Raw genomic sequence first — 26,659 nt, 5'->3', positions numbered from 1 at the left:
CAATCCTGGGGCCTTATTGGGGGCCACCTCCGGAGTTTTTTAATTAACCCTCCAAATAAATCAAGGATCTCTGGCAGATTGTAGACTCCCACAGGCCTCCTGGTCAAAGGTGGGTTGTCTGCCACCCCAGGGACCATAGTCAGATGTCCCTGGGCTACTTCCTACCCTTCCCTTGGTGTGTACCTGGATCTCTGGGTTGTCCTCTGGGTTGCCCTGTCGTGTCCCCCCACGCTCTGGGGAGAGGGAGTACAGGGGAGGGGGACACCCTGACATCAGTCCCTCCTTCCCCCTGCTCTGCACAGCAAGCAGAGGCTCCTGGGAGCAGCTGGTCAGGGGCTCCAAGGCAAAGGGCAGGAGCAGCACTGCAATGGGGGGTGGGACACCTGAAGTGCGCGGCACTTGATAGCCTGCTGGACGGCCACCTGACCACGCAGCTTAGAGGGAACTTAGATTGTCACTACGTTAAAATAAAATTGAGGGTCTGAGTGGTTTATGGGATTGATAATAGAAAGTAGATAAAGGCTTTCACCTCTAGGTCACCAGTTTAATTCTAGCACACACTGGTAGTGTCTGAAAATTATCATCTGATAGCTGTCTTGTGGCATGCAAAATTGGTGGGTAGTCTGATCATTTCCTAGCAGGCTGCTTGCTGACCTTGTTATAAAATGTGTTACCACAGCGAGACATCAGTTTAGCATCTCAGCAGAGAAGCCAAGGACTGAACCCCTTACAAACGAAGAGTTTGTCCCTAGAATTGGCCACTGGATCAGGGCATGTGTAAATGCTTGCATTGCCCCTGCCTGTCTCTGGATAAATACAGGATTTCATTTGCAAAGACTGTCAGTTTAGCAGTTTTCATGAATGCCACTACACAATTGGCTGTCATGTGGGTGCCAAAAGCTTTGGTGGCATGATAAGATCACCAGTGATGGATATAGACTGAATATCCAGCCAGACCGGCTTAAGGACCGAGTTAAGAGTGTGATCCAGGTGGCGCTCGATGTAATGAGGCTATGTCGTTTTGGGATTTTCCTTGATGATGAGGATGATCAGCACTGACAGTTTGTTTTTAAACCAAAACCTCACTGTTTATGATCAGAAATGAGTCTACAAAATTATGTTGGTATTTCCATATTTATTGTGCCTCAGTGAGTTTTCTATCCGGTCGGTTCAGTTTACAAGTTACAACAGTTTACTGCCAGTCAAAACTGCAGACTCCACCTGATTCCTCAAGTGATGTTAGTTCTACTTCATATATCATCATTAATCATAAGAATTCAGATGACATTTATGTTGATGATATAAGAGATAGACTAGAATGCTTATTCTTCTGCAACAGAATTTGATCTTCTCTGCTAACCTAGTGCTCTAGGTAGAAAGGACTTAACATGGAGGATAGAAGATGAATGCAATGATTAGGCACCATTTTTAGTGTCGTAGTTTGGGACAGTAAGCACTTCAGCTATAGAAGATAGGGATAGCTCAGTAGTTTGAGCATTGGACTGCTAAACCCAGGGTTGTGAGTTTAATCCTTGAGGTGACCACTTAGGGATATGGGCAAAAATGTGTCTGGGGATTGGCCCTGCTTTGAGCAGTGGGTTGGACTAGATGACTTCCTGAGGTCCCTTCCAACCTTGATATTCTATGATCTGCACAAATGGTGCATCTATAATTTGAAAGTGTGCTGTGAACTGTTGACCCTACTTATCTCCATTGTTTCTTTAAATCAGAATTGCTCTTTAAAAAAGAACTGGTTAACCATAGGAAGGGGCTTTTCATAACTTGGAGGTTTACCAATTGTGTAAGCTTTATTTTAATTTTGAGCATATCATACTGTCAGAGGGTGGCTGGTCCCTTAAGGCCCTAATCCTACCGTTGACAAGCTTCACTCCTCTCTTCAGGATGTAGGTCATGTAACTGGTGGGTCAGGAGACCCAATCAGACCTGCAATAGATAAGGAAGAGGCTGGGAGAGCAAAGGGGCTGCAGGTGGATGTTAGCAGATGGAGAAGTACTCCTGCCGTGGGGGAAGACACCAGCTCAATATGTAACAGGGAGTGCACTTACCCTGTAGCACCACCTGTTGGCCAAGTGTGGCTCTGCAGCACTCTGCCTCTGTTTCCCCTTTACTCAGGTTCCTCAATAACTCTACAAAGGCTTGTATCCATTCAATGCCCCTTTTTGGGGGTCAGGTTTATTAACATAAAATAAACACAAAAATTAAGTTTTTTCTGTCGCAGTCTCAGAGAGGGTCAGTCTTTTTAAAGTTCCTTTTTTTCACCCATGTCCCATGCTGGGCATAACCCCTCCTTCTAGAGGGTCCGCCTTCTTTCTCTCTGAGCACTTCTTACCTGTCATTTGACCCTGTCTGCCTTCTCCACAGGCCTCCTTCCCCAGCAGAGTCTCTCCCGCTGACTCAGTGCCCGGCAGCAGCCTTATTAGTCCCTGCAGCATCTACAAGCATCTACCAACACCCACATACAGCCCCTTCTCTCCCCAGCCTCTTCTTTATTTACCACAGGCCTGATTGGGTCCTCTGACCCACCAGCCATATGATGAGAGATAAGCTTGTCACAGGTGGACTATGGCCCATCTCCCTTTAAGGGGCCACCACCTGTGACTCGTACATTCCAATTTGTGTAAGACTTAATATCCTAAATTAGATGTTGGTACTCTGAATGAGATAACAACCTTCCCACCTCACTGAAGAAAAATACTTCTGTGTATGAGACAGGACCTCTTACAAAAGTACCCGCTTGTAGCATGTTGTGTTGGATGCAGTATTCTCAAATGGAATGAATTCCCAGAGCCTGATTCCACAGCTGCTGCATGCAAGCAACTCCTATTGAAGGAAGTGAGAGTTGTTCCCATGCAGCAGCTGAAGAAGTGGCCTTCCAGCGAATGCAGTATGCATGCCAATTCTTGGACTTTTGCAAGGGGCAGCTGTGTGGAGAAGAGAGAATCCAGTTAAAAATACCCAAATCCAGTCTTTGGCTTTTATCTTAATCTTGTTTTTTTGTTTACAATTCAATAGACTGTCTGTCAATCTGATGCTTGTGAAATCTCAGTAAGTAGCACAATGCTTCTAGATCACTTGCTGCACCTGTGCTTTGACCAGAAAAAAATTGTGTTGATGATGCTCACCTTGCAACACAGCAGAGAAGGGCTGTATGCATGAGTCCTTTCACTGGATAAATTGATAGATCACCATAGCAATAGGAACATGGGGTTTTAAGTGGAAAAAGAAAAGGCCCAGCAGACCACACATAACCTGATGAAACTATGACTGTCAAAAGTGTTGATTTATATTCATCCAAGGGATCATTAGTAAATTCAACAATGGCACTTTGAGTGCACATCAAAACTTGAATTCCCAGGCTGATATCTCTTGATTTAATTTTTTTAAGGAAAGGCTGAAACTATTACTCCCGAGGGCATTCTGTGCCAAAAAATTAAAAATCCTGCTACAAAAAAAATAAAAATTCTGCACACAATATTTTAAAATTCTGCAAATTTTATTTGTCAAATAAATGTGGAGGCTCCAGCATGGCACTGGGGAACACAGGCCACTGGCTGCACAGAGGTGGGAGATCACTGTGCAGCTCCTCCTTCTCCTCCTCCCCCCCCCCACGGGGACACAGACTCAGTGGTGAGGACCCAACCCAAGGACCACGCCTACCCCAGAAACACCTCAGGGCCCTGCCTCTCCATGCCAGGTGCACCAGGTATGGGCAGGCAGGCTCAGCAAGGCAAGATCCAAGTGTGGAGAGACTTAGTGTGGGGGATCCACGTGTGGGTTGAGAGGGTTCTGTGTGGGGGGATCCACATGTGGGGCAATCTGGGTGTGGAGGGGATCTGGATGCACAGGGGCTTGTTGGGGGATTTTGTGTGCAATGGTAATGGGACTCTGCAGGGAGGTCTAGGTGAATGAGTTTGGGGCTCAGTGGGGGGGTGTCGGGGTGTGGGGGGTCCAGATGCTGGGGGAGTGGGACACAGTGGGGTGGGGATCCAGGTACAACTGGTTGGGGCTCGGTGAGGTGGGGATCCGGGTGTGGGTGGCTCATTGGTGTGGTCCAGGTGCAGAGGGAGTGGGGCTCATCGGGGGGGTTCTGAGTATGGGGGGCTGAGGCTCAGTGGGAGGGTCTGGGTATGAGGGGGTCTGGATGCACGGGGGTTGGGCAGATGGGGGAGCAGCTACCTGTTCAGGGATTCCACACCCTGCAGCTGAGGAGCAATGGGTGCAGGAAGCGGGGTGGTGGGAGGGAGGGAGTTTGCAGAGCTTCCTGCAGCTGGGGGAGAAATCTGGGGGTGGGTCTGGCCTGGCCCTGGATGCTGTGCAGGGGAAGAGGAAGTCCCGTCCTCCCCAGTCCACACTACCAGCTGAGCCGGGCACAGGATAGGAACCACCAGCTGGGTCTTCCCCAGTCCTGCCTCCTGCCCCACAGTGATTTACCTCTCTGATGGTTGCCCTGGGCACCCGAAACATACTGTTGAGGAGAGTCGCATGACCGCTCTTGTGGCTTCCCTTTGTTTTCCCGTCAGAAAGTAGTAGGACAAGAAGTAATGGGCTTAATCTGCAGCAAGGGAGATTTAGGTTAGATATTAAGAACTTTCTAACTGTAAGGGTAGTTAAACACTGGAATATGCTTCCCAGGGAGGTTGTAGAATCCCCATGCCTGGAGGTTTTTAAGCACAGGTTTGGTGAACATCTATCAGATTTAGGTTTACTAGGTCCTACCTTGGCACAGGGGGCTGGACTTAATGACGTATCAAGGTCCCTTTCAGCCCTACATTTCAATGATTCTATGAAGTAATACTGGCTGAGTGGGAATTATTTTGTAGTTTTAATTATTACATGAATCTCAGTTGGGCCAGTTGATGTTTTCAGATTTTCCCCATCGTATTTATGTATTACTATTCTTTTTCCCCAGACATAATGTTGCCATTAAGCCACAGTCAGCTTCAGGAATTCAGAAATTTGGGAGAAACTTTATTTAATTTTGATAATGTTTTCCAGAGTTCTAAAGTGTTGCTAATGTTTGAAGGGAGATAACGAACTATAGCAGAGACAGTTGAGAAACTAAGATACTGCGAGAGCATGATGCTGCGATACCCTCTATACTGTGACATTGTTGGGCTTTGATAACAATGCATGGCTGTTTTTTTAAAAAGTTGCTTCTCTGCTGCTATATTTAGATAGACACTATTGTATGTTGTACTGCCTGCAAATATAACTTACGGCTCTTTGAAGAGTAGACTAACTGCACTGAGTGAATCTGATTTGCAGTGTGCTTCAGCATGAAAAAAGAGAGCTTGATGGAAACGAAAGGTCATCTGTGAGAAAGGATGGGAGAATAAGGAAAGATAATTTGGCAGGGAAGAGTTTTATAGGGCGAGTAATAAAGGATGGGAAGAGGGGCTGAAGAGGAAATGAAGGTGGACAAAGACTAGAGGATGGATTGTACCGAAAGAGAAGGAAATGAAATTGATATGAAGGGTTGCCTGGAAGAAAGGATGACAAATTGCTCAGAAAGAAATGTGGAAGGCTGAGTTACTAAATAAGGCTTGTCAAAAGGGAAGAGACTTGTTGCTGGAGAAAAGGTGGATTGGAAGGGAGTAGAACTGATGGATGATTTTGAAAGAAAGAGGCAAGAAATAGTGTAGAGTTGGTCTTGGAGACTGAGGAAGGAGGAGTAGTAATGAGTGGTCAGGGTCTGGAGGGTAGGAAGAGGAGACAGGAAGCAATGTAAGGGGCATAGGGCATTCAGTGAGGAAGGATTGTCTATGTAAGATTAGGTTTGGAAGGAGAGTGGTGAAGGAAGGGATGAACAGATACAGAGATGGACAGATTGTCTGAAAAGGGGAAATCACCTGGATTGTAAACACTCTTTTGGCACCTAGATTGTAATCTCATATTTGTTTGTAAAATGCCATGCAGGTTCATGGTGTTTTACAAATAATTAATTATAAATGAGGCTATCTGGTCAAAAAGGGAGGACTTAGAAAAACTACTCCAATTTAGAACGAAACAGGGTTTTCCCATCAAATATCCCCATCTCTTCATTTATTATATGTAACCTTCATGATAATCCTTCTGACTTGCATGCTAAAGTCAATGGGAGAATGATTGGAAGAGATTTATTATTTTAAAAGCAACCGTGACAGCAACATAAAACATTTGTCTATCTATGGTACTTTTAAAGTCCCCCTAACTATGTTATCTGAGTGCCTCACAATCTTTTATGTATTTATCCTTACACCATCCATAGGGTAGAGAAATGCTATTCTCTCCATTTTACAGGTGGGGAGCTGAATCACTGAGACTAAGTGACTTTCCCAGGGTCGCACAGGAAGTCTGTGGCAGGGCAGGGAGTCTCCTGAGCCCCAGGCTAGCACCCATGCCTTCACATATACTCCCTATCCTTTAGTCTTCACCATGATATAACCTGTGGTCTCAGCTAGTGTCATGTGGTCTTATATGGTTTCTCAGCTGAGAAACAATGGAGTAAGGAATTATCTCATATACAGCAATACACTGCATCAGAACTATTGATTTAATTATATTTATAGCTCTCTTTCTCCAAAGAGCACTCTAATAAGTGTCTATGGGACATGCTGAGAAACTGCAGTGCCAGTGTGTTTTGGAATAAGGTCATTTAATCTTTTTAATTACAGGTTCCATTACAGCTTATAGAAAGTGTTGAATGCCGAGATATATTTCAACTTCATTTGACTTGCAAAGACTGCAAAGTTATCAGGTATGTACAAACTACTTTGCAGGTGGAAGGGTTGCTTCATCCAGGAAAGTATGAAATCTAAGCAAGGTAACCTTGCACTTCTTCAAATTATGGATGGCTGCAGCATTTTAGGGGAAATGTCCCCTCTCTTCCACCTCCCCACCCCCACTTTTTGTGCACATGCTTTCTCCAAAAGATTCCTTCTGTTCTTGCTGTGTACTGTAGCTGAACATTTTAGGAAGGAGGATGGTGGTTACTGGGTCTGCATTCTTGTAGTACAATATATTTTTTAGAAATCTTTACTATGCTGGAAATTGATCAGCCAAATAGCTTTGGTCGTAGAGATGTTCTAGCCCTATTGAGCAATACATTTTTTAAGATTATTTTGAAATTAATTTCAGTTTCATGTGGTTTTCCCCAGTGTAACAATGGTCTCACCAAGATACAAAACTAGACACAAATCAATAAATCATACAGCTTCTTAGACAAAAGCATTAGATCCTAAACTGGCTATCTGGGACTCGAGACTGCTGCACCTTTGTGCTGCTGTGCAAGGATGAGGGAAGGAGTAAGGACTGCTCCCCTTGTGTAGGCCATGTGAGAGTTAGTCACAGTTACACTTCCAGCACTTGTGGAGATATGGGGGAGAAATGGGAAGAGAGGGTATAGGGATGAGGCAGATCCATGGCTCCACCCTCCTTCCCTCACCCCCCGCCCCCCTCCACACTCACTCATTGGTCAGTGCAGCAAAATAGAGCTATATAATTGAAAAAGAGGTAGTAAATTACTCTCTCCACCACCGCCAGTGTAGCCAGGGAGCCCCAGAGACTTTGTGCTTCTCTGAGGTCTATTTCCCAGGCTTCAATAGGATAAATTAATACTGGCTTCTAAGCGTTAATTAATGACAAGGGAACATATCTTTCAATTAAACATTTGCTAGCAGTACTTTTTGTACAGTGGAATCAGGGCCGGCTTTAGGAAGTGCGGGTCCCGATTCGAATACCCAGCGGCGGTCCGGGTCTTCGGCGGTACTTCGGCAGCAGGTCCTTCACTTGCTCCGGGTCTTCCGCGGCATTGAAGGACCCGCCGCCGAAATGCCGCCAAAGACCCGGAGCGAGTGAAGGGCCCGCCGCCAAAGTGCTGCCGAAGACCCGGACCGCCGCCGGGTGAGTAAAAATTAGAAAGGCACCTAAGTTAGGTGCTCTTCTTTAGGGCGCGGGGCCCTCTTAGGTGCGGGACCCGATTCGGGGGAATCAGCCTAAAGCCGGCCCTGAGTGGAATAGCACCAGCCCCCACATGTTGGACGCAGAAAATGTAACATGCCAACTGCTTCCTGGGCCATAGCATTGTGTTGAGGACTGATTTGATTTTGTAGGTCATAGTTGGTTGTTCAGCTTGAATTATATATTTAACTTTCTCTTTAACCTGTAGCTCTTAATGTTTTCAGATTTAGCTTTTCTCTCTAGATCGCATGTATTTGACTTTTCTCTCAGTTGTAGAGTCAATACTAGCTATTTAGCCTGCATTAGGAAAATTGGTTTCACTCTCCCTACAAAATTCCCTTCAGAAACGATAGCTCCAAAAATTATAACTTGCTATATTTTATTTTCTTTCCTTGGACTGTTTTTGGAAAGGCTTCAAAACAAAGTTCTGAAATATGCTTTCATGCACTGAGCCAGTAGAAGGCAGTGTGCTCTAGACCTGATGTACCAAATGCATGCAGGGTTAAAAAAGGGAAGGGTTTAAAACATGCAAACTATATTTTTCATGGGAAAAATACAGTCTTTTAATTTGTAATTATAATGTTGAAATGAAACTAGTGATGGGGTGATTAGTACCAATTTTATATGAATGTCTCTACAGAATGCAGGACTCAGAATCTGCAAAGTCAAGACCTTAATTAATTTAGGGGACACAACTGCTGTGTTTAACCATCAGTGCAACCGGAGTATTATCTGGATGACATTCAGATAAAATTGGTACTAATCACCCCACCACTAGTTTCATTTAAACATTATAATTACAAATGAAAAGACTATTTTCCTCATGAAAAATATAGTTTGCATGTTTTAATCCTAAGAGTAAATTTTATTTATGTACTCTGGGGCCACCTGTTTATAACTGTAAACTCCTTAATAAATTTGTACAAATTTGGGCAAACCCTTATTTCACCATGCTTGTTCTGAGTCCTATGCCATAGTGAACAGGTACCAATTTGGAAATGCTAAGCTACTGTTGTAATTATAGAATATTATTTTGCAGACTAGTGGCTCTTGTGTTCAGGATACTCTAATTAGTCTTCCATTACTGTTTCTTTCCTGCTGTAATGTGAAAACAAAGCTCAAATGAAAGAAGCATTGTTTATACTTGCCCTCTGGTAAAATATTAGTAAGAGAAGAAACAGTTTAGCATTTGAGGGAGGTGTAGGACTACAGACACTGTGACTTGTCCACCTTGGTTTGAAGTAAGTTCATTGTTCAAATGGAATACAGTATTTACTCTGTATCTGATCAGAAAATGTGTTTTTGTTTGTAGGGATACACATTAATAGATTGCAGTTTATGTTATGTATTTCTGTTTTGACTCCCTTTTGAGGCCCTGATTCAGCAAGATACTTTAAACACATTCCTTACTTTGAGTATGTGAGTAGGCTCATTGAATGGGACTACTCATGAGTTTAGACATGTGCATAAGTACCTTAATGAATCAGGGCCCGAGCAACTAGGACAAGATAATACTGGTTTATTTAATAATTCCAAAATTATGCTCTTTATACATCGGGCCCTACCAAATTCACAGCCATGAAAAACACGTCACAGACCGTGAAATCTGGTCTTTTGTGTGCTTTTACCCTATACCAGGGGTCTGCAACCTTTCAGAAGTGGTGTGCCGAGTCGTCATTTATTCACTCTAATTTAAGGTTTCGCGTGCCAGTAATACATTTTAACGTTTTTAGAAGGTCTCTTTCTCTAAGTCTATTAATATATAACTAAACTATTGTTGTATGTAAAGTAAACAAGGTTTTTAAAATGTTTAAGAAGCTTCATTTAAAATTAAATTTAAAATGCAGAGCCCCCCGGGACCGGTGGCCAGAGCCGGGCAGTGTGAGTGCCACTGAAAATCAGCTCGCGTGCCGCCTTTGGCACACGTGCCATAGGTTGCCTACCCCTGCCCTATACTATACAGATTTCACGGGGGAGACCAGCATTTCTCAAACTGGGGGTCCTGACCCAAAAGGAAGTTGCAGGGGGTTAGCCAGGTTATTTTAGGGGGGTTGCGGTATTGCCACCCTTCTGCACTGCCTTCTGGGCTGGGAAGCCAGAGAGCGGCGGCTGTTGGCTGGGCGCCCAGCTCTGAAGGCAGTGCTGCGCCAGCAGCGGCGCAAAAGTAAGGGTGGCAATGCCATACCATGCCACCCTTACTTCTGTGCTGCTGCCTTCAGAGGTGGGCAGCCAGAGAGTGGCAGCTGCTGGCTGAAGGCCCAGCTTTGCAGGCAGCAGTGCAGAAGTAAGGGTGGCAATACCATACCATGCCATGCTTACTTCTGCGCCACTGTTGGCGGCGGTTCTGCCTTCAGAACTTGGCTCCTGGCCAGCAGCCGCTGCTCTCCAACTGCCCAGCTCTGAAGGCAGCGCCACTAGTAACAGCAGCATAGAAGCAAGGGTAGCAGTACCGCAACCCCCTCTACAATAACCTTGAAGCACCCCCCCCCCCCACCACACACACCTCCTTTTTGGGTCAGGACCCCTACAATTACAACACTGTGAAATTTCAGATTTAAATAGCTGAAATAATGAAATTTGCTATTTTTAAATCCTATGACCATGAAATTGACCAAAATGGACCATGAATTTGGTAGGGCTCTATCTATACATATGGTTTAATTTGACTTCATGTTTGATATATCTTTCAGTATGATGTTAGCAAGAATCACAGACCATTTTCTTTACAATGATGATGAATTTTTCCCTGGTTATTGTCCCTGTGGAAATTCAGAGAGCCAAATCATAGGCAAATACAAAAGATATAAGGTTATGGGGGAAGGACAACTCCCTAGGATAATTACATTACTATCTGAATAATTATTTTTACTATCCATTACAGTTTACACAACAGCAACTGAAATAGAAAGAACAGTTTATTCTCATCTCTGGTTTGCACAGAGGTTAATCACTCATCACATTTTATGACCTGATATCTCTGCATGAAAATTAATAAATTATGTTTGGTTCTGGGACAGGTGTCAGTTCTCTACCTTTGAGCAATGTCAAGAGTGGCTTAAGCGACTGAACAATGCCATTCGCCCTCCTTCGAAGATAGAGGACCTTTTTTCATTTGCATACCATGCTTGGTGTATGGAGGTGTATGCCAGCGAAAAAGAACAGCATGGGGATTTGTGCCGGCCAGGTATGCAGAAACACTTTGCCTATCCCAAGAGATACTTTGGCCTTTAGCTGCCTGTCTGCTGCCCCTTTATCTTGTGATTCCTGGAATGCAGAATTCGTGAGCTTGCAAAAAAGTGTATTGACAAAGTGTGAATTCTGTGCTAATGTTACCCTTTACTTGAATACCCAGTTTTAAACAACTTCACATGAATTGTCTAACTGAAGTACTGTATTAACTTTGTGCTCTTATAAGGTGACCCTTCGCCAGTCCAACATTGGTATTATCATGTCAGACTTCCATGTGTGCAAACTCTTAACATTTGTTCTCACCAAGATCTCGGGGGGGCTGTGTATGAGTTAACCAAGCAGAGCTGGTGTATGGGAGTTGTGAAGGATCCTTTTGCCCCTTGAGATCCAGGTTTGAATCCTCACTCATGTCCCAATTAGAATTGAGTTTAATTTCATTCTGGTTCCCATTTGTACCCATTAAAAACTCACAAAATTTAACACAGTTAAATGTAAATGGCAATTTCTGTTCAGTTGGGGTCCAGGATATTGCCAATCAAGTTTCATTTAAATTGGCACTGTCATGTGGAGAAAGCCTGCATAACTCTTTCTCCCATTTTCTTTCTTCAGCCAGCACTGTTAGCACTTTATTTTCATGAATGCTACACTCACCTATAGATTAAAATAGAGAAATAGCTAAATAACAAAAGAAAAATAGAGAACTCTCTTTCTTCCAAGCTGAATATCCCAGAGTAGAAACAGTGGTGGTTCTTCGAGTAGTGTCCCTATGGGTTCTCCACTGTAGGTGTGCTTGTGTCCCTGCACTGCAGATCAGAGAACTTCCGTAGCAGTGTCCCATTGGCCCATGCATGCACTGTCTCCCTTCCTGACCCGCCTCGATGCTAGTCAGTGCACTCATCCTCTTCCTCAGAGATCTCCCTATCCATTAACAAGGCCATTCTGGACCCGCCAAGGACTATCAAGCAGACCCCAGCACTCGTGGTACCTAATTGCAAACGGGTGGACAAAAAATATTATGTCCCAGCGTGGGAGACTGAGTTCCTCATCTCCCACCCTCCACCCAATTCCATTGTGGTGGACGCTGTTAATTCCCATGGCTGTCAGTACCTGATGAGGTCCACTCCCTATGATAGAGACTGGAAGTGTTTGGACCTTTTCGGAAAGAAGGTATACTCCTCAGCCATGCTTCAGTTTCGAATCACCAACTACCAAGCCCTGATGGTGAAATATGATTATGTAAATTATTCTAAGCTGATTTTACTGAGCTGCTGCCTGAGTCACATCGCAACCAATTTAAGGCCATTATTCAAGAGGGACAGTTAATAGCAAAAACAACGTTACAATCTGCCCTCAATGCAACCAACACAAGGGCCACATCCATCTCCATGGCTGTGGTGATGCGACGTGTTTTATGGCTCCATCTCTTGGGCTTCCTGAAGGAGGTACAGTCAACCGTCAAAGACCTTCCCTTTGAAGACGCTAAACTCTTTGCAGAAAATATTGGTGCCTTTCTTCACACCCTAAAGGATTCTTGAGCCACTCTTCATTCGCTGGGTATCTATACACTAGGACAAAAGAGGAAGTTTAGTCCAGAGCCCTAGCACAAACCACACACCTCCCAATATCCAGCTCAATGCTAGTACAAGCTGCAGAGGAAGAAAGAATACATTTTCAAGGTGTAAACCATCTGGCCCGCAACGTGTCTCGTCCCAGGTGTCTACATCCAATCTCCAATTTTGACGTGTTGGTCAAGGCATCGATAGACTCCCCACAACTGCTGCAGCCAACCACGGCTATCCACCATTTGGCCACCGGTTGGCAGCATTCTGCAGCACCTGGGAATGCATAACATCGGAACAATGGATCCTAGAGATTGTTCACAATGGGTACTCTATCCATTTTACTTCTTCGAGTGATTACTCCTGTGTATTCCACAGTAGGTGTGCGTGCTCGCCACGTGCACCGGTGCTGGAAGTTTTTCCCTTAGCAGTACCCGTAGTGGGGGAGCACCGCTGCGACCCCTGGAGTGGCGCCTCTATATCACGCTATAAGGGGATCTGTGCACGCCCCCCACCCTCAGTTCCTTCTTGCCGCCAGTGAAGGTAGTCGGAACTTCGTGCTCCAGCTCTGCTGTAGCATTTCTAGCCTTAGTTGTACAACTCTTCTTAGTAGTCTGATTCTCTAGTTAGTTGCCTGGCTCGGGGCATGGCCCGTGCCCCAGGCTTCAAGTCGTGCGACTCCTGTCGCAGTTCTATGCCCAGAAGCGACCCACACTCTCAGTGCCTTCGCTGTCTGGGCGAGACTCATGTAAGTGAGCGTTGTAAAATTTGCAGATCATTCAAACCAAGAACGAAACGTGAAAGGGATATCCGTCTCCGGGCCCTACTAATGGAGTTGGCATTGGCCCCGCACCGGCATGCCAACCCAACTCGGTGCCGGGCACGTCGTCGGTGCGGAGCGACGCCCCATCAACCAGTCGGCACCGCTCCCCCGCTAAGAAGCAAGGGAAGACTCAGCGGTGCCGAGAGAAGGACAGGGGTGAGGCCACAACCGAGTTGGGCAGCCCACGATCCCCCTCGGGACCCAGACCTCCGACTCGTGCTGAGCGGAGTAGTCTGGTTCTGTCCACGCATGCCTCTCCTGCGGTGAGAATACCATCGACGCCGGAGGCAGCACAGGCAGCGCGTGACATCCTTGCCCTTCTGGTGCCAGGCGCGCCGCCCGAGAGAGGCCCTCGCTCCCGAGGGAAGCCGCCGCTGGGAGCTCATCAACCCTCCCCGGTCCGGCATAGCCCTCGTTCCGAGGATGAAGTGCCTACCTGTTCTGCGAGGCCATCTCATAGCCCGTGTCAGACTTCCACTCCATTGGCCGATTTGCCTGAGAGGGAGTCCCTAGCGTCCTCCACTACCCAGAGGGGTCGCAGGCACCGAGACAAGAGGTGTCAACGCACCTCTTCCTACCGGAGTTATAGGAGCAGGTCTCGCCGCCATCGGCACCGACGCTCAGATTCGAGTGTTCGCACTGACAGGCGTAGTTCGCGAAGCACCCCTCGGCCGTCACTGGCACTGAGGCGTCGTAGCCATGGTCGCCGGGGGAATCTGGAAGCAGTACCTCTGACGGGTATAGGTCTTCTTCGTCGAGATCTAAATCTCGAGGCTGGCACCAACACGGCCGTGGACACTCCCATCGCTCGTACGGTACCATGCGCTCTTCGCGACTTCGGCTTCGGCACCCAGCCGCCCATCCCCAGGCCGCGCCATCCCACACGATCAAGCGGCTCCGCTAGGTCCCCAAATGGGGCACTGGCAAGGGGCACCCTGGCAAGGGCAGTGGTGTCAGTGGGCACCTTGGCCCCAACTACCAGCACTGACGAGACCCCGTTCGGTGGCTGGGGAATCGCAGGTACATTTGACGTCCCCGCCTCGGCACCGGGAAAAGTCAATGGGCACCGAGACAGCGGCACCGCACCCGAGCTCGGACTTGGGGGTTGAACCGCCGGTACCGGCCAATGCCCTGGGGGCAGATCCGGTCCCGGCACCGGAGGAATCCATTGCGGTGCCACCACCCGCCTTGCAGAAAGATTTTAAGGCTCACCAGGAGCTCCTTAGGCAGGTCGCCTCGAATCTCCAGCTCCAGGCTGAGGAAATGGAGGAGCCGTCGGACACTTTGTTCAATGTCTTGTTCTCCTCGGCACCGGACCGTGTGGCCCTAGCTCTCCACCAGGGGGTGACCAATATCTTGACTTCGCTTTGGCAAACCCCGGCGTCCTTGGCACCTATTTCTAAAAAGGCGGAGAGAAAGTACTTTGTGCCAGCAAAGGGGCATGAATATTTGTACTCTCACCTGGCACCCAACTCTCTGGTGGTGGAGTCTGTAAACCACCAAGAGAGGCATGGCCAACCCACCCCCACCCCCAAGGATAAAGACACCAGGAGACTGGATACCTTCGGCAGGAAGGTTTATTCATCGGCAAGCTTCCAGCTCAGGGTGGCAAATCACCATGACCTCCTGAGCCGGTATGATTTTAACTTGTGTGTGGGGGGGGGGGGGGGTCTGCCAAAATTCAAACCTCTTCTTCAGGAAAACGACAAGAAGGAGTTCAGAGCTTTGGTTGACGAAGGCGCCGCGGCGGCGAAAGCCGCCCTCCAAGCGGCTTCGGACACGGCAGATACAGCAGCGCGTTCGATGGCCTCGGCTGTTGCCATGCGCAGGGCGTTGTGGCTCTCGCTGTCAGGACTGTCCGCGGAGTCCCAGTCCCTCATGCAGGACTTGCCTTTCGACGGGAAAGCCCTGCTTGCGGATCAGACAGACACCCGTCTGCACGGGATGAAGGACTCCCACACCACCCTGCAAACTCTGGGCCTATATGTCCCACCAGCTAAGGACAAACCCAGGCCACAGACCTCGGTTCCTCCGGCTAGAGGCAGATATGAGCCCCCGCCTAAGAGGCCGAGGGAGCAGAGACGCAGGTCCTAGCGTCAGTCCTGCCCGGCCCAGCGACCTGGGAAGAGGCGCTTTTGACACTTTGAGGGGGGCCACCGGGCCTGTTGCCAGGGTAGCCCCCAGTTAATAAAGTTTATGTTCTGCAACCGTTTATCTGCCTTCCGAGTGCAGTGGTCCCGTATAACGTCGGACCAGTGGGTCCTCAGCACCATTTCCAAGGGCTACATGTTGCAGTTCGCTTCGTCCCCCCCTCCCCAACGCCTGCCCCCGGGGACCCGGAGCACGTCCTCCTAGACCAGGAAGTGACGCGCCTCCTCATCCTAGGTGCGGTGGAGAAGGTACCTCGGGAATTTGGTTTTTACTCCCGGTATTTCCTGATCCCGAAGGCAAAAGGTGGGCTCAGGCCCATCCTCGACCTGCAGAACCTCAACCAGTTTATGGTCCATTACAAGTTCTGTATGGTTTCCCTGGCCACTATTATTCCATCCCTAGACCCGGGGGATTGGTTCGCAGCCCTGGACCTCCAGGATGCGTATTTCCACATGCATATTTTGGAGGGTCACGGGCGCTTCCTCCACTTCCCGGTGGGGCGGGACCACTACCAGTTTATGGTCCTTCCCTTTGGCCTCTCCACGGCCCCCAGGGTTTTTACCAAATGCATGGTAGTAGTGGCAGCTCACCTCAGGAGGAACGGGCTGCAAATTTTCCCCTACCTGGACGACTGTCTGCTCAAGGGCAAGTCTCGGTCCCAGGTGCAGGCCCAGCTGAAATTCTTACTGGCTACATGCGAGAGTCTAGGCCTAGTGGTAAACGAGGACAAGTCCACGCTAGTTCCGGTTCAGCGCATACACTTCATAGGAGCGCTGTTAGACTCGGTGGTGGCCACGGCCTCTATCCCCCAGGACAGGTTAGAGACGCTCAAAAGTCTCATAGCCTCAGTCACGGCCTTCCCCGTGACGACGGCAAGGGTGTGCCTTCAAATCTTAGGCCACATGGCAGCATGCACCTCCATGGTGTGACATGCCAGGCTCAGAATGAGGCCCCTTCAACTCTGGCTGGCCTCCCAATATTCCCAGGCCAGGGACAGCCTGGACAAGGTTGTCACGTTACCTCCCAACGTAGTGGCCGACCTGCAATGGTGGTCCCTCCCGACCAACATGTTACAAGGGATACCCTTCCGAGAGACCCCTCCCTCACTAGATCTGGTGTCGGACGCCTCGGACCTGGGGTGGGGAGCCCATGCAGGGAGCTTCCAAACCCAGGGCAGATGGTCGACCTTGGAATTGTCCCTGCACATAAACATCAGGGAGCTCAGGGCAGTGCGCCTGGCGTGCATAGCCTTCAGCCTACACCTGCGGGGGAAGATGGTCAGAGTCCCCACAGACAATACGGCCGCGATGTATTACATCAACAGGCAAGGGTGCACGTGCTCCTCGGCCTTGTGCCAGGAAGCCTTGGACCTATGGGAATTCTGCATAGCCCATGATATCTCTCTGAGGGCTTTTCACCTACCCGGCACGCACAATACGCGAGCTGATCGCCTCAGCAGGGTTTTCTCCCTCCAATACGAGTGGTCACTCCACTGGGAGGTTGCCGGCAACTCTTCTGAGAGTGGGGAGCTCCCCAGGTAGATCTCTTTGCTACCGCCCAGAATCGTCTCTGCCCCCAGTTTTGCTCCAGGGCAGGGGCAGAAAGGGGGGCGATCTCGGACGCATTCCTCCTCCGGTGGTCAGGCCAACTGTTCTATGCCTTTCCACTGTTTCCACTGATAGGCAAGGTCCTGCAGAAAGTAAAGGCAGACAGGTCGAGGGTTATCCTCATAGCCCCGGATTGGGCCCGCCAGCATTGGTACGGGACCCTTCTGCAACTGTTAGTGGCCCACCCGCGAAGGCTGCAGCTCCGCTCGGATCTCCTCTCCCCGGAGAGGGGATGCCTTCTCCATCCCAACCTGGCTGCGCTTCACTTGACAGCGTGGTTGCTCCATGGTTGAACGAGGAGGAGGGAAGGTGTTCGGAGGATGTCAGAAGAATTCTGCTGGAGAGCAGAAAACCGTCTACACGACGGACCTACTTAACCAAATGGTTTAGGTTTTCTAGGTGGGCGGGAGAGCGGGGCGCCTCCCCGTCTTCCGCACCCCTCCAGCTTATTCTAGATTACCTCCTGTCCCTTAGGACCCAGGATCTAGCTCTGGCCTCCGTCAGGGTACATTTAGCGGCCATTTCAGCCTTTCACCCTCTGGTGCAGGGTCACTCGATTTTTTTCCCATGAGATGACCTCCCACTTTTTAAGGGGACTAGACCGTACATTTCCGTACGCCAGGGCCCCGGTACCGCAATGGGATCTGAATCTAGTGCTATCCCTCCTCACAGGCCCTCCCTTTGAGCCCTTGGCCACGTGTTCCTGGTCCCACCTGTCCTGGAAAGTGGCATTCTTGGTGGCTATCACCTCAGCCCGTCGGGTCTCGGAGCTTAGAGCCTTGACCTCGGAACCCCTGTTTACGGTCTTCCATAGGGATACGGTCCAGCTTCGCCCATACCCTGCGTTTCTCCCCAAGGTCGTCTCTGCCTTCCATATGGATCAGGACGTTTTCCTACCAGTACTCTGTCCTAAGCCCCATTCCTCCAACGAGGAACGCCGCCTACACACGCTAGACGTACGTAGGGCGCTGGCCTTTTACCTGGACCAGACCAGGCCGTTCAGGAAATCCATGCAGTAGTGGCCCCTGCCTCGGCCCTTTTACCCCGTCCACCCCTCTGCCCCAGCCCAGCTCAGGGGGGGGAGGGTGCAGACAGGAATAAGGGGAGGGCTTGACCCTGAAAAGTTTGGGGGCCACTGGACTAGACAAACCCCAGTAACTACCCACCAGGGTCAAAAACTATTTGGGCTGGTGGAAAGACCCAGCAAAGGGATTCCCTTCTCGCAAAACCCCGCATTGTTGCTTTCCACCCCCGATGCATTGCTCAGAGGGTGAGTGCACATCTAAACGACCTCATGACACCAGGCAAGTGGTCACCCACAGAGATATCTCTTTACATCAACCTCCTCGAGCTAAGGGGGGGGGTCAGGAATGTCTGTGCCCACTTCCTCCTGCTGATCAAAGGATCGCACACGAGTCCTAACAGACAATGTAGCCTGTATATACGACATAAATTGACACAGAGGAGCCAGGTTGCCCTCCCTCTGCACGGAGGCAGTGAGACTATGGAACTGGTGTATTGCCCACGACGTCACACTGTCAGCAGCTTACCTTCCAGGCACACAAAACTCGATAGCAGACAGTCTCAGTTGCAGTTTCCCACACAGCCACAAGTGGGAGCTAGACCCAGTAGCACTTCACCATCTATTCAGGCAATGGGGGATGCCAACCACAGATCTGTTTGCCACTTACCTGAGCAAAAAATGTCCACACTACAACTCCACAGCAGGGATAGGACAACACTCCCTGGGCGATACTCTCCTCCTGCCCTGGGATGGGGATCTTCTCTATGACTTTCCTCTCTTTACCCTACTGTTGAAAGTCCTGCTGAAAATAAACAGAGACGGAGAACACGTCATATTGATTGCTCCCACTTGGCGGAGACGGACCTGGTACTCTTACCTGTCACAGCTCGCCACGTGCCCGCCAGTCTCTCTCCCAGTCACTCCATACCTCCTCTCGCAGAACAACGGACATACCCTACATTCCAACCTGGGTATTCTTTACCTGAAGGCATGGCTGCTTCTTGGTTCCAACACCGAAAAAGCTCCTGTTTGAAGGAGGTACAAGAGATATTATTACACACTAGAAAGTTCTTGATACAACGTACTTACCTGCAAAAATGGTCCAGGTTTTGGATTTGGTATACTTCCCACAAATCTCTGTGACATCTGTGACTCTTCCACATATGCACTGACCCTAAAGAATCATAGAATATTAGGTTGGAAGAGATCTCAGGAGGTCATCTACTCCAATTACCTGCTCAAAGCAGAACCAACACCAACTAAATCATCCCAGCCAGGGCTTTGTCAATCCTGACATTAAAAACCTCTAAGGAAGGGGATTCTGCCACCTCCCTAGGTAACCCATTCCAGTGCTTCACCACCCTCCTAGTGAAATAGTGTTTCCTGATATCCAACCTAGACCTCCCCCACTGCAACTTGAGACCATTGCTTCTTGTTCTGTCATCTGCCACCACTGAGAACAGTCTAGCTCCATCCTTTTTGGACCCCCCCCCTTCAGGTAGTTGAAGGCTGCTATCAAATCCACCCTCACTCTTCTCTTCTGCAGACTAAATAAGCCCAGTTCCCTCAGCCTCTCCTTGTAAGTCATGTGTCCCAGCCCCCTAATCATTTTCGTTGCCCTCCGCTGGACTCTCTCCAATTTGTCCACATCCCTTCTGTAGTGGGGGGACCAAAACTGGATGCAGTACTCCAGGTGTGGCCTCACCAGTGCCGAAGAGAGGGGAACAATCACTTCCCTCGATCTGCTGGCAATGCCGTTAGCCTTCTTGGCAACAAGGGCACATTGCTGACTCATATCCAGCTTCTCAACCACTGTAATCCCTAGGTCCTTTTCTGCAGAACTGCCTCTTAGCCAGTCGGTCCCCAGCCTGTAGCAGTGCATGGGATTCGTCCTTCCTAAGTGCAGGACTCTGCACTTTTCCTTGTTGAACCTTATCAGATTTCTTTTGGCCCAATCCTCCAATTTGTCTAGGTCACTCTAGACCTTATCCCTACCCTCCAGCGTATCTACCTCTCCCCCCAGCTTAGTGTCATCTGCGAACTTGCTGAGGGTGCAATTCATCCCATCATCCAGATCATTAATAAAGATGTTGAACAAAACCAGCCCCAGGACTGACCCCTGGGGCACTCTGCTTGATACCAGCTGCCAACTAGACATCGAGCTGTTGATCACTATCCATTGAGCCCAACAATCTAGCCAGCTTTCTATTCACCTTATAGCCCATTTATCCAATCCATACTTTTTTAACTTGCTGGCAAGAACACTGTGGGAGACCGTATCAAAAGCTTTGCTAAAGTCAAGATATATCACATCCACCGCTTTCCCCATATCCACAGAGCCAGTTGTCTCATCATAGAAGGCAGTCAGGTTGGTCAGGCATGACTTGCCCTTGGTGAATCCATGTTGACTGTTCCTGATCACCTTCCTCTCCTCCAAGTGCTTCAAAATGGATTCCTTGAGGACCTGCGCCATGATTTTGCCGGGGACTGAAGTGAGTCTGACCGGTCTGTAGTTCCCCGGGTTCTCTTTCTTCCCTTTTTAAAATATGGGCACTATATTTGCCTTTTTCCAATCGTCTGGGACTGTTAGAGTCCACCTGACAGCTATAACATCCTTCCACCAGACAGTAGAGGGATAGTCAGTGCTGTCCCACCTGACCAATAAAAGGTTCCTCAAGGGTATAGTAAACCTTTTCCCGCAACCTCGACTTTCTGCTCTCACGTGGGACCTAAACCTGGTATTCAAAGCACTGATTAGGCCTCCCTTCGAACCCATGGTCACCTGTTCAGTTACATACCTCTAAGTGAAAAGAGCCTTCCTGGTAGTGATTACCTTGGTTGGGAGAATAGGAGAAATATCGGTTCTGATGGCACGTCCCATCTACATGGTGTTCTTCTGGGACAAGGTTACGCTCAGACCACACCCGAAATTCACTCCCAAGATAACCTCCCTATTTCACATGAATCATTTGATTCACCTTTCAACTTTTACCCCAAGCCTCACCGAGACAACAGGGGGGCTATACTCCATGCTCTAGATATCAGGAGAGCCCTAGCCTTCTACCTGGACATAATGAAGGTTTTCAGGAAGTCCCCCTGACTTTTCTTCTCCATTGTGGAAAGATCCAAGGGCTCAGCAATATCAGCCCAAAGACTGTCCAACTGCATCAGATAATGTTATCAAGTTGACAATATAATCCCTCGAGATACTCTTCGTACACACTCCACAAGGTTGATGTCCTCATCCGTTGCTTTGTTCAAAAATGTCCCTATCTGAGAGATCTGCAGAGTGGTGACATGGTCGTCAGTCCACACCTTCGCAGAACACTATGTGATCACTGCGGACTTCGCCTCTGATACCATCTTCAGCTCCACAGTGTTGTCATCTGTAACTGACACGAATCCAAAGTCCTAGCCCTCCAGTGGGGTTACAGCTCAGGAGTCACCTACAGTGGAGCATCCATAGGGACACTACTCAAAGAAAAAGTTACTCAGCTTGTGTAGTTATGATTGTCCTTCGAGATGTGTGTCCCTATGGGTGCTCCATAACCTCCCCTCCTCCCCTCATCTTCAGAGTTCTTGTGTATGACCCCCGCAGTAGAGAAGGAACTGCGGGGGTTAGCATGCATGTCCTGACTAGCCTCAAGGTGGGGCATGAGAGGAGGCTGTGCATGTGGAGGCCTAACAGACACTGCTACCGAAGTTCTCTGATCAGCAGCATAGGGATGCAAGCACACCTACAGTGTAGCACCCATAGGGGGACACATCTCGAAGAACCATCGTTACTGCACAAGGTAACTTCTTATTCTGCTAAATATTCTTTTTCCAGGGTCGTGATCTTTTCTGACCAATACTTGGAAACTGAAAATAATAGAAAGTAATAGAAATGAAGACACAAAAGTAGTAGTATTTATAGAATTATAAAATCATAGGACTGGACGGGACTTGGAGAGGTCTTCTAGTCCAGTCCCCTGCACTTAAGGCAGGACTAAATATCTAGACCATCCCTGACAGGTGTTAGTCTATCCTGCTTTTAAAAATTTCAAATGATGGAGATTCTACAACCTCCTTAGGCTATTTATTCCAGTGCGCTAATGTCCAACCTAAATCGCCCTTGCTGCAATTTAAGCCCATTGCTTCTTGTCCTAGCTGCAGAGGTTAAGAACAATTTTTCTCCCTCCTCCTTGTAACAACCTTTTATGTACTTGAAAACTGTTATGTCCCCTCTCAGTATTCTCTTCTCCAGACTAAACAAACCCAATTTTTTCTATCTTCCTTCATAGGTCATGTTTTCTAGATCTTTAATCATTTTTGTTGCTCTTTCGTTGACTTTCTCCAATTTGTCCACATCTTTTCTGAAATGTGGCATCCAGAACTGGACACAGTATTTCAGTTGAGGCCTAATTAGTGTGGAGTAGAGCAGAATTATTACTTCTTGTGTCTTGCTTATAACACTCCTGCTAATACATCCCAGAATGATAAGAACATAAGAACGGCCATACTGGGTCAGACCAAAGGTCCATCCAGCCCCGTATCCTGTCTACTGACAGTGGCCAATGCCAGGTGCCCCAGAGGGAGTGAACCTAACAGGTAATGATGTTTGCTTTTTTTACAACAGTGTTACACTTGCATCTGAAGAAGTGAGGTTCTTACCCACAAAAGCTTATGCTCCCAATACTTCTGTTAGTCTTAAAGGTGCCACAGGACCCTCTGTTGAGTGTTACACTGTTAACTCATATTTATCTTGTGATCCACTATGACCCCCAGATCCCTTTTCACAATGCTCCTTCCTAGGCAGTCATTTCTCATTTTATATATGTGCAACTGATTGTTCCTTCTTAACTGGAGTACTTTGCATTTGTCCTTATTGAATTTCATCCTATTTACTTCAGACCATTTCGCCAGTTTGTCCATATCATTTCAAATTTTAATCCTATCCTCCAAAGCACTTGCAACCCCTCCCAGCTTGGTATTATCTGCAGACTTTATAAGTGTATTCCCTATTCTCTATGCCATTATCTAAATCATGGATGAAGATATTAAACAGAACTGGACCCACAACTGATCCCTGTTGGATCCCATTTGATATGCCCTTCCAGCTTGACTGTGAATCACTGATGATTTCTCTCTGGGAATGGTTTTCCAACCAGTTATGCACCCACCGTATAGTAGGTTCATCTAGGTTGCATTTCTCTAGTTTGTTTATGAGACGGTCATGTGAGACAGTATCACAAGGCTTACTGAAGCCAAGATATACCACATCTACCGCTTCCCCCCATCCACAAGGCTTGTTCCCTGTCAAAAAAAGCTATTAGGTTGGTTTGACATGATTTGTTTTTGACAAATTCATGCTGACTGTTACCTATCACCTTATTATCTTCGAGGTGTCTGCAAATTGATTGCTTAATTATTTGCTCCATGATCTTTCCGGGTATTGAAGTTCCCTAGTAGTTCTGTTCCCCGAGCAAGCATGGGTGCAGTCTACCATTAATTTAGAGTATACCACAGCATTTACTCCTTGATTAACTTTTACTGATCAAAACTACTTCTCCAAAAGTGTAACCTATCCATTGGAAATCACTGGATCCTATTAATTTTCTCATTTTATCCTTTGTGACAATTTTCCCTTCCCCTGGGTTTCACTTATTACTGGTGATGGTTGTTTTTGTACTTTAAGAGTTGAATTATAGCTAGAGTGGATTAGTGGTAGACACACACTAAGTTGGGGGTATAATGAAGGAAATTGCTTCACTACTTTATATTTTATTTCTTTTTATGGAGGTGCCCCAAGGTTTGGCATAATTGGTGTAAGAATGCTAAATTGCACTGAAATGTATCTAAATACCAGAAAACCGAAATAAAAGAAATAATAGAAAGTAGAATTCTGAAACCTATTTAATGCATGGAGCATTAGAATAGATTATGGCTCAAGATCAACTATAAAAATCTGGTGTGCCCTTGTGGCCAAGAAGGCTAACGGCATTTTGGGCTGTATAAGTAGGGGCATTGCCAGCAGATCGAGGGACGTGATCATTCCCCTCTATTCAACATTGGTGAGGCCTCACCTGGAGTACTGTGTCCAGTTTTGGGCCCCACACTACAAGAAGGATGTGGAAAAATTGGAAAGAGTCCAGCGGAGAGCAACAAAAATGATTAGGGGGCTGAAGCACATGAGTTACGAGGAGAGGCTGAGGGAACTGGGATTGTTTAGTCTGCAGAAGAGAAGAATGAGGGGGGATTTGATAGCTGCTTTCAACTACCTGAAAGGGGGTTCCAAAGAGGATGGATCTAGACTGTTCTCAGTGGTACCAGATGACAGAACAAGGAGTAATGGTCTCAAGTTGCAGTGGGGGAGGTTTAGGTTGGATATTAGGAAAAACTTTTTCACTAGGAGGGTGGTGAAGCACTGGAATGGGTTACCCAGGGAGGTGGTGGAATCTCCTTCCTTAGAGGTTTTTAAGGTCAGGCTTGACAAAGCCCTGTCTGGGATGATTTAGTTGGGATTAGGTCCTGCTTTGAGCAGGGGGTTGGACTAGATGACCTCCTGAGGTCCCTTCCAACCCTGATATTCTATGATTCTATGAAGGGTGTAGACCCATGAAATACTTGTCTTAATTTTCCCAGTCACAGGAAATATAGTCTCAGTTGAGAACTAGGCATCTCCGAAAGAGTATCCTCCCATTCAGAATAGAGGGAGTTCCCTGGCTTGGAGCTGCATCTGTGCAGAGGAAATCACTGGATACCTTCTGACTAAAAACTAATACTATTGCATTATAAGGAAAAATTAGTGACTCCATGTATAGTAGTAGATACAAAATTTGCACTTCTCCACTGTCTGGGATGCTCCATTAGTTACTAAGAGGTTGTCTTCTTCTCACTCCATATCTCACACAGGTAGGAAGACAATTGTAGTCTCACTAAAAAAAGTATCCACGCTAGCAGGAAAGGTTTTGACACTGTGCAAACTGATGCAATAGAAGAAAGTTGTTCTTTCCCACAAGGATCTTAAGTTTTTAAGCTAGATGGCTTCAGTCATATTTTCTATTGGCAACAGTTTGGCTATATATTCTCCACAGGTAACAATGTTTTATGTAAGTGGTGACTGAAATATTGCTCACTATGTGAAGCGTCACCAGATCATAACCACAGACTTCATCAGTTAAGAAAGATGAGTAGCTCATATGAAACATAAAAGCATATTGAAACCAGGAAAACAATTATATGGAAATGTTTGGATTTGAAAGCTGTCAGGCTGGCAATACATAAGAACATAAGAATGGCCATACTGGTTCAGATCAATGGTCCATCTAGCCCAGTATCCTGTCTTCCAACAGTGGCCAATACCAGGTGCTTCAGAAGGAGTGAACAGAACAGGTAATCATCAAGTGATCCATCCCCTGTCACCCATTCCCAGCTTCTGGCAAACCGAGGCTAAGGACAATTCAGAGCATGGTTTTACATCCCTGCCTATCCTGGCTAATAGCCATTGATGGACCTATCCTCCATGAACTTACCTAGTTCTTTTTTGAACCCTGTTATAGTCTTGGCCTTCACAACATCCTCTGGCAAAGAGTTCCAGAAGTTGACTGTGCGTTGTGTGAAGAAATACTTCCTTTTGTTTGTTTTAACCTGCTGCCTATTAATTTCATTTGGTGACCCCCCTAGTTCTTGTGTTATGAGAGAGTAAATAACACTTCCTTATTTACTTTCTCCACACCAGTCACCATTTTCAAGACCTCTATCATATCCCCCCTTAGTCATCTCTTTTCCAAACTGAAAAGTTCCAGTCTTATTAATCTCTCCTCATATGGAAGCCATTCCATACCCCTAATAATTTTTGTTGCCCTTTTCTGTACCTTTTCCAATTCAAATATATCTTTTTTGAGATGGGGCGTGTAGTATTCAAGATGTGGACGTAGCATGGGTTTATATAGAGGCAATATGATATTTTCTGTCTTCGTTATCTATCCTTTTCTTAATGATTCCCTACACTCTGTTAGCTTTTTTCACTGCCTGTGAGTGGATGTTTTCAGAGAACTATCCACAGTGACTCCCAAGATCTCTTTCTTGAATGGTAACAGCTAATTTAGACCCTGTGATCGGTGTCGGTCCGCCTACCCGCTAGGGGGCGGTGGGGAGCTACGTCGTCACTGGCTGGCCGGGGTTACGCCTCCGCCAGCGGGGAATTAGCAGCGGAAAGGCTGCCAGCCAGAGTCTGTAGCGCGCCCCTCAGGCAGGGGGGGCGCCGGCAAAAGGTCAATAGCGCGCCCCTCAGGCAGGGGAGCACCGGCAAAGGTCAGTAGCGCGCCCCTCAGGCAGGGGAGCGCCGGCAAAGGTCAGTAGCGCG

General features: G+C 47.6%; 1 protein-coding gene across 8 annotated transcripts in view; it reads left to right on the top strand.

Annotated features, from left to right (window-relative positions):
• MTMR3 (myotubularin related protein 3) overlaps window positions 1-26,659 on the top strand; it is a 216,075-nt gene that overhangs the window by 133,541 nt on the left and 55,875 nt on the right. For all 8 annotated transcript variants that reach the window (XM_026660440.2, XM_029913661.1, XM_026660441.2 and 5 more), the window contains 2 exons: window positions 6,675-6,757; window positions 10,977-11,143. In XM_026660440.2, coding sequence (XP_026516225.1) covers window positions 6,675-6,757; window positions 10,977-11,143 — 250 coding nt within the window. The remainder of the gene's footprint in view (window positions 1-6,674; window positions 6,758-10,976; window positions 11,144-26,659) is intronic.

The sequence above is a fragment of the Terrapene carolina genome, unplaced genomic scaffold, assembly GCF_002925995.2.
Source record: "Terrapene carolina triunguis isolate 2854851 unplaced genomic scaffold, T_m_triunguis-2.0 Scaffold782, whole genome shotgun sequence".
Lineage (NCBI taxonomy): Eukaryota > Metazoa > Chordata > Testudines > Emydidae > Terrapene > Terrapene triunguis.
This window is presented reverse-complemented; position numbering and strand designations above follow the sequence as displayed.